Below are 9,126 nucleotides of genomic sequence, written 5' to 3'. Positions count from 1 at the left end.
TCTTAGTAGTAGGATCCAAGGGAAGAATAAAAAATGTCATGTATTACAATCAACTACTGTGGATTCATACCTTTAAGTTGAAAGCAGAAAAATAAACAAAAACTTACTCTCATTCATGAGTCCTTTAACCTTTAGAGACAATCTCAACTGAGTGCTTAATATGATAAACTGCAAAATGCTAAATTTGACCAATCTTAGCATCCTCCACTGGAGTAAGAATATCCAGTTTCATTATAGTCATTTTAGTTTCTTATACTGATTCTGATGAAGCATCATCTATTAGAACCCATATATGTTGCTTATACCATTATGTAATCATTTACGCCCTTCAAGAACTCGGTCTGACATAAATTCTTGGTTATACACATGACATTTATGACAATTGTATAGTACTATATTTGAACTGCAGTTCCTCATTTTATTTTGAATGCTAATACTGATTTAAAAAATAAAACAAAATCTTCTCCTACACTTTCTATTGTCTTTTTTTTCCCCTTTTGGATACCTCATTAGGAAAAAGAAGATACACAAAAGAAGTTATTTATAAGAATATTAAGAAAAAAAATATTATTTAGTAAATGAGCATCCCCTACAGGAGGTAGGACATGATGTAGGAACATGCAAATATTACAAGAAAAATTTAGATGTCAAAAAATGAAAGTTGGTATAACATAACACAATCCTATCCCACCAACAAATAGCCACAACCAAACTTTGATTAATAGCACATGATTTGGCTGTAACAAAATTTAAATATTCACATAATTGTAATTAAACTTTAATATTCTTGTGAGATTTTTCTTTATAATGTGAATAGACCAGGCCAATTTCTTAGGTATTGTCGACTCGTTGTTCATATGGACAGGGAGCTTTTTAAAAATGTAATGAAGAACTGAAATCGATGAGCAGTCTTACCAAAATCATAAAGACCACAATATATAATGATGGTGTTAGACTAGCATAAGGTAGTAGTTATTGTGTTTAAGATTACAAAAGAGATTGAGTCAGCCACATTACAGTAGAATAATCTTGAAAAAACTTATATCATCAAGGAAGATATATTATCATCAGACAGAAGAGGTGATGGAAAGGGAGGGGCTAATCTCTTAGCAGGGAGATTCTTAAGCAAAATAATGCACTAAATTTCAAACATGTTTATCTAACACAATTATATAGGAGTAAAAAAGGACGAAAGAAGAAATAATAGATAGAATTATACTAAAATAACATGGACAAATTAGTCAGTAAAATAGATAGGTTGTGGAGTGATCTGAAGACGTGAAAAGTAGTGAATAAGACCAACACAAAATAAGGAAAAAATTACAAGTGACCTTATTAAATTTTGATACCCTAATAAGGGGAAGTAAAGTAATACGTTAATTTGTGAACCTTTGAAGTTGTAAGGGATACAACATTTTTCATAGATCAATAATTGTACTACACATTCCCTTTCTCGATCTTCTTCATACGAAAAGGGATTTTAATGAAATTTCTCTATTGTAAAGATTGTATAATACGTGTATATATGAGGATACATTCATTTCATTCCTTTAATAGATATATATTATTTTCAAGATGACATCCACATCCAAACTATTTTTTATGCTTTTATAAATTGTTAATGATTTCACCAAATCACGTGGTAGAAAATTTATTTATGGTAGAGAAGAACACCACTTTACTTGTAGCATTATTCGAAAGATGTGTTCATCTATCCTTCCGGCAGTGAAGTCGGAAGCCAGCCTTTTAAACCAAAAAATATAAACAAATGGCTTTCTATGAGATAATCATTTCTTTTCTTTTTAACTGTCGAATGCTCAAATGCAGAGCTTCACCTAATCTAAAGATTGATTTATGACCATACATAGATATTTTATCAGGCTCTAATCCTAATTAAAAGCTACTAATGCATAAAACTCCTTTCCATTGGATTAAGAATTAATAATTTATATGAATGTATAATGACATAATTTTTTATATTTTTGAGATTTAATTTTAGAATAACTCAGAAACCTAGAATAATAATTGTACTCCCTCCATTTTATAATAATTGAATTGTTGAACCTTTTTTTCATAGTTCACACTTCAAAAGAAACCTAGAACAATAATTCTACTCCCTTCATTTTATAATAATTGAATTGTTGAACCTTTTTTCATACTTAAAAACTTCAAAATAAGCAAATTGTTTAAATTTCAAGAGAGTTATTGAAAATTTCTTTCATTTGTTGCCTGTCATTTAGATTTTCTAGGTAATAATTTTAAAAGAGTTGATTGTTCATGTTTATGATTTTATTTTGAATAATTGATATTTTCAAGAATAATTTGAGAATAAATGAAATTGGAAAAAAGAAATGATGTTCAATTTATCTTCTAAACTATCAAAAATAAGTGAACATATTAAAAAACAGAGAAAAAAAAACTCTTAACTTCACAAGAAAACAAAGGTTAAAAATTCATACAAAGTAGATCCCAGAATACTAGTATGAGAGCAAGTATTTTTAGCAATAGGTCTCGGTCACTTTAGCTTGACTGATCTACCTGCATTTCAATAACATTACCTAATCAACACATCAAAAGCTTATTGTAGTCAAATAATCAAATATAGATACATGCATGTGCAAAATCATATTATATTACAAGTGGGAAGTCCTTTAGCTCAAAGTTGAATTACGAATTTGCCCTTCACTTGAACATTATTTGAATATATATAACATTATATGAAAATAAAAGCATAATATTTTCATTTTTAATGACCTGAAAAATAAATTCACACTTCAATTACAATAATTAGGATAATTGAAAAGACAACAGTTAAACTTACATTTAAATAACTATGAATAGGGTAAACGAAAAGGCAATTGAAAGTAATAAATCTTTTTTCCAAGTGAATAATGACTTTCTTCATGTAAATAAAGAAACTATGTTTCATCTTTAAGTAAATCATTTCATCTTCATATACATTTCAAAAGGCATGGAAGAAATAGCAACACTATTTTAGTTAAGAAATCGAAGACTTTAAGACAATTATGAAGAACATATGAAGTGTGGTGTCTGCAGTGATTTCTCGACAGCGACAACAGTGAGAAACTGATTTTGTGTTCCTAGAAATCTCATAGTTCTCCATCATTCTCTGCCCTTCATCATTTTTCTTTTTTGAAACTGGAAGGTTTCAAATTTTTAATATTATTTCTTTGTTGTTGTTTTCTTCTACCCCTCCCCCCCCCCCCACCTTTTATTGTAGAATATACCTCTTCTTTGATTTATATGTGATGCGATTTGAAGTGTTCTTGAAATTCAAGGTATATTGATTTATCTGAGTATTTCTATAACGCAGTTTCAATCAGATATTCACTGGGTTTTTTTCCTTTCTTTATTTTATTAGTCTTTGTTTGTTCCTTTTTACCCGTTTTACTTTTTTTTTCTTAGCTTGTTTTTCATTTTTGAAAAGGTGAAATTTCAACAATGAATATGATGTATGATGAAAGTATATAATTTACAGGTAATAATAGTAAAATAATTTTACCTTTGAGAATCACACATGGTATTTTTCGCAGCTATAATTTTTTTATGCAATATATTAATTCTCTTATTTTCACATATAGACTTTTAAATTGTATACATCATCATTTATTTCTCTTACAAGAGTCTTTCCTTCTCCTATTCAATTTTTGGGTGATTGAAGATTACTATCTTAGTTAGAGAACATATTTTAATCTTAGTATGTCTTAGATATTATTTTCTCTTCAGTTTGAATTTGTAATATATTTTCCTTCGAATTATATATGACTCATCACAAGCATGTTTATAATGTTATTATTGGTTCGTCTGTTTTTTTTTATTTTGTTAATTTATTTTGTGTTTATTAAAAATTAAATTTGAAAACTAAAAGATATCAATTATTTTTACTATTTGAATAGAGAGATGATTTTTTCATGAATACTGAAACGTCATATCTTCAAAAACTAACACAAATAGTGCTATATTTCGTGTAAATACAATAAAATATACTCATATATAGACCCATGGACTTATCACAAGTAATTGCATTCTCAAGACAATCTTATCGTATTGTCGTTAAGCTTCGATGTTTATGTTCTTTATAGAAAATGTAAAATGTAAAATGTGTAATTGAAATTTATATTTCTCATAAATTTGTCTCGCACCTTTGTTATTTCATCAAAGACATTAGATACATTTATTATTATTTTTCTATCATAAATTCATAGACATATTTTACAGTCATGATTCACATATTTCTGATTTGATAGCAAATGCATCATTCTATATTATGATTTATTTTAATGAAAATAAATAAATAGTAAAATTAATATTGTTAATTTCAATATCTATACCTTATAACTCATTTCTAAATAAATAAAAAATTATAATGATAGTAAGAAACAAACGTGCAACACACGTTATCAAAAATTAGTACACAAATAAGTAAGAGAAAGTAACAAATTAGAAGAGTTCACCACAAAAGCAAAACAGCAGAAACAACAAGGAAAAAACATAAGAAGAAGAAGAAAGAAATGGAAGCAAACCACTATAAATCCAAGGATTTAGAAGGAGAGTGAACAGAGGAAAATAATAATTGAAAAGGAAAAAAGGAAGAAAATGGGACGCGTGGAGATGTTAAAGAAACATGCAATTACTTTTGGAATTCTTCCTTCGCTTACAGGCTTATATAATAAGAGTTAAGTAATATATAGAGAGAGATATGGTATCAAACAGTAAACACAAATTAGTAGTTAAAAACAGGAGATATGATAGTAAGGAGTAATCACTTATAAATAGTTTCCTTTTTGGGGGTACACATTCTTTTTTCCCAAAACTATTGATAGGAAGCGCTACCCCGCTACCTAACACGAATCTGGATTGGCAGGCTCGAATACGGATACCACACATAAGATAGGAAACCAAAAGAAAAATGTTTTTGCTCAAGGCTTCATTCAATTCTACGGATGGGTATTATTTGTCAAGAAATCTTAAATTCAGGTGAAAGGAATAAGTAGGAAATCAAACAGATTTCAATGATTCCATCTAGGCAATACTATTTGACAAACTGAGCCTGTACTATGTACATTGACCGTTAACCTGCTTTATATACATTGATCAATAAATGGAGAGAAATTGTAATTTTTGTGAAGCAACAGTCATACTCCAGAATTCTTATTCATCTGTACCACCACGCCAGTAGCCCCATTTACTCATCCCACATTCCGATAGGAACTTCTGATAATCGCCATCCAGTTTTGCATAAGCATGTGAAAGTTCTTCAGATTGGAGATGTTCTCTATCATCGGTGACATTCTGTTCAAATATGTTAGTTATGTAGTCAAATTTTGCGACAGTAACAGAACCAAAGCAAGAATTACATACTGTTTACTGCAGTCTTAACATCGTGAAAATTGGGAAGTATGACAAACACACATTAAATTTTATATATGATACACAGGAATACTGAGATAATAAGTTCAGTGTTGTTGAATAAAGTTCTCATCCAAACGCTCCTGATAATCACAAAGTTCTCAAGGCAAAATAGGCTTATGTGATGCACAAATGCTCCCACATTACCCGAAAAACATCTACTCCATGCACTTGGAAGGATACCTAGTTAGTTTTCCAGAAATTTGGTGGCAAATTGCTAAGAACATGTCATCAAAGTATCTTTTCACTAAGAGGCATTACAGGTAATATTACAGAACTGAATAAATCCCCACCAAGGTAACTATGGAATCAATTAAAGAAACATAAACAAGAAGAATACTGAAGGACGACCACAAACAAAATAGTAAATTCTTGCTAGCTACTTGCTCTAAATACTTACATCAGTTTCAGGTCTTGAATCAGAATATAATGCATCTGGATCGGTCAAATCACGAAGAGCTGATTTCCATCTCATGCTTCCAGATGTCTGATGAGCATCTTGCAGTTTATTTCTAGCAACTCTATGGTGAAAGGCATTCATTATGCATCTGATGCAAAAGCCTATCAGAGGAACCAGAACTAGAAAATGACCACTGGTTTTAGCCTGATAATAACATTGACAAGTCTGTTGAGATATCTATTGGCATCCAAAGGGTCTGCATACTAATCATTTGCAGTACATATAATTAATATAACTAACGAGACAAAGATATGACATCTCTCAAGGAAGTTCTTACATATGGTAGATGACGGCATGAAAGCACATACAACATCTTCTGGTTGATATCGCTGCCACAGAGTTTGAAGTGTCGGCTTGTTTCAGACACTTCAATTTTAGGTAAGTTAATCTTCTCTCGCTGATTCTGAAAAGAAACAGACAGTCAATAAGAGAACTTGGAATACAGAAAGAGTCTAGCTAATGAAAGTTTCATGGAAAATCAAACTAAAAGAGGGCAAACATAAACTGTTACAAATTACAATTAGAAGGAAATAAGAAAAAACTTTTATGCAGCCCATTACAAGGTTTTGTCAAAGCTAATACACGAATATATATCTTGATATATTCTGGAAATATCAATCTCGAGGAGCAACCCAATCTTGTTGGTCAATCCACAAAATCCAAGAGGCGTGAATGCATGACTAGACAAACTAGCAGAGATTTCAAAATATCTTTTAGATGAACTTAATATAACTAAAGAAAATACTGACACTAGCATCAACATAATTCCGAAGTACAAGTGGAGATGAAAGTTTATTTTGGCAAAATGTCTGGCTGAGTTGATTGAAAAAAAAAATTGTCTCATGAGTTGATTTTAATCATGCAGTTCATAGATGAGATTAAGTGAAACTAAAGCGGTCTTCGAGTTGCATTTACATGGCATAACGAGTTCAAACTTCAGAGTTGCAGCTGAAAGAAACACCACAATGTAGCTGAAGTATAGTGAATCAATGGCTTCCCTTTATCTGGCATGATTTATGAAGATAATATGGCAAAAATGGATAATAGCTCAAAGGGTAGATTAGATGACGGAATCTCAAGGATAGTTTGGAAAAAAATTTCATTACAAACATTATAATCCTAATTAAAAATTAGCTACCAATGAGAAGATATCTTATAAAATCCATCAGGAAGTCACATAATACTGCCAAGGAACTTTTCCAACAGATCTTATTCTTACCTTTTAGAATGACGAGATATCCTATTGATGAGAGCCTTAAAGCACTGACTATTTCCTGTAGTAGCAATGTAGCATCTTGGAGGAAGAAGTACTTACTTATTTTATGAACAAAACAAACACCAAAGGACTACAAAACTTTCTGTTTGGCCTTCTATTTTACAATTTTAGCATAATAATTATTATAGAACCTACATCCTATTTCCTTCTTAGCTGACATCAAATCAAGACAAAGCCTTTTATATGCAAATATGTCATGTTTACTTTGTTATAATTGTGTTTAGGATTTAATTGACTTGGTGAGTAGAGAGATCACTCGATCGAGTTTGCATCATTTTCCTCATTTAGTTTGTTGGTCTATTGTTACATATAGTAAACTTCATAAAGCAAGCGCATCAATTTTATTCTAGATAACATAACATCATTATTAGACAAGAACAAAGTAGAGGTCCAACAGATACAAAAACACAAGCCAATTCATTTAGCACCAAGATGCGCAGGTGATGAAAACATTAAAGCAAAAGAGCATATTTGATGACCACAGACACAAATCGTTTTGGCAACAACTAATTAGCTACAACAGTGCCACAGTGAGTTTAATATGAACTGATATCAAAGTTCTTCAGTAGAATACAAAGAAAAGTGCAACTACAACTACAACCTAATCTTTTTGATGAGTGTGTTCTCAGTAACCTCGTAATCTTTTTGATGAGTCGTTCACATAATTCAACAGGATATTAGAGCATGTAGAAGTCCTGAATTCAAATCTCACTGTTACCCAGAAAAAAATAAGATGTTTGACCCTTGAAAAAGAATGGCATCCACAGGTGAAGGAATGTGTTGAGACATGATATAATTAAGTAATTAATAATGTACTTCTCAGTAAGAAGTTCAGCTTTTTTGGTCCCGGAGTTCAACAAACTACTAGAAACAGCATGTTAGATGAATGATATATTAACTGTTGAGATGAAAACAAATGAGTCCAGAAAATGTTACCGTTTGTGAGTAAGATGTAACATAGGAAGGGATGTTGAGATGTTGCCCCTCAAAGACAAGGTCAACATCAATAATTTCCTTATTAGCAGCAGCAATTTCAAAAATAGGCACCCCATATAACTTTGAAAGAGAAGTCAAAGTATCATCCCTGCTATTACCAATCATCAAAATACAATTCAAATCAAAGAAACATTCATAGACCCATAACTAACGCATTCGTGTAGGAACACTTACTCTTTCACCACATGAACCAAGAATTGCTTGGAACTGTTCCATTGTAGACCATTTGAGAAAAGCTCCTGGATATGATTTTTACACCTCTGCAACAACAAAACCCGGAAACCATTTAGCCGCTACTCAAACATCTTTTAATTAATGGACTCAGAAAAACAAGAAACAAGCTTCACAAATAAAGAGAAAAACTGTTGAAGAGAACCTTAGGAAGTAAAGTGAAGTGCTTGTATATGGAGTTAACTCCAAATGAAGAGGATTTGCAGGGCAATGGAAGAGAGGATTGAAATAGCTTCAATTCCATTGAATCATACTGCTTTTGATTACATTCACACAAAAGATTTTGTCACTCTCTTCTAAATATATTGCTGGATAGAATAGTACCAAATTAGAAAAAGGAAGATCATGAAATTATTTGGGCTTCTTTAAAGGTATGGGCTTCATCTTAATATTCCAGATATATATTTGGGAAAGGATTAATTATTGGAGAAGTTTCACAAAATAGCCATTATAATATATCTAATTATGTTTTCTAGCAATATTTTGCATATTTATGAGTTGTATATATAATGTGAGCTGTCTCGTTTGTATAATTTTTGGGTTAGTTTGTATAATTTGGGATAAGTTTGTATAATTGAGCTATTTTTATACAAACTTGATAAAACAAATTCATACAAACATAGACCGCTGAACTTTAAACATTTATATAAATAATGTTAATACAAAATTATGTTCTACAAATTTATACAAATTATATTATATAAATTTTTAATTATACAAATATGTAAATTAT

General features: G+C 30.6%; 1 protein-coding gene across 2 annotated transcripts; it reads right to left on the bottom strand.

The window, feature by feature from the left end:
- Positions 1-4,933: 4,933 nt before the first annotated feature.
- On the bottom strand, positions 4,934-8,753 carry LOC101253651 (uncharacterized). Of its 2 annotated transcripts, none has more exons than XM_010314680.4 (6): positions 8,539-8,753; positions 8,337-8,422; positions 8,103-8,253; positions 6,168-6,293; positions 5,831-6,034; positions 4,934-5,313 (listed from the first exon to the last, which is right to left on the bottom strand). In XM_010314680.4, the coding sequence occupies exons 1-6, from the start codon at positions 8,635-8,637 to the stop codon at positions 5,173-5,175; spliced, it is 807 nt and encodes a 268-aa protein (XP_010312982.1). In that variant the 5' UTR covers positions 8,638-8,753; the 3' UTR covers positions 4,934-5,172. The 2 variants fall into 2 exon arrangements, with proteins under 2 accessions (XP_010312982.1, XP_004250651.1); XM_004250603.5 differs by having other exon boundaries at positions 8,103-8,250; positions 8,539-8,752.
- Between the last annotated feature and the right edge of the window lie 373 nt (positions 8,754-9,126).

The sequence above is a fragment of the Solanum lycopersicum genome, chromosome 11 (genome assembly GCF_036512215.1).
Source record: "Solanum lycopersicum chromosome 11, SLM_r2.1".
In the NCBI taxonomy this organism is placed as follows: domain Eukaryota; kingdom Viridiplantae; phylum Streptophyta; class Magnoliopsida; order Solanales; family Solanaceae; genus Solanum; species Solanum lycopersicum.
The sequence above is the reverse complement of the archived record's forward strand: the minus strand, read 5'-3'. Positions and strand labels throughout refer to the sequence as shown.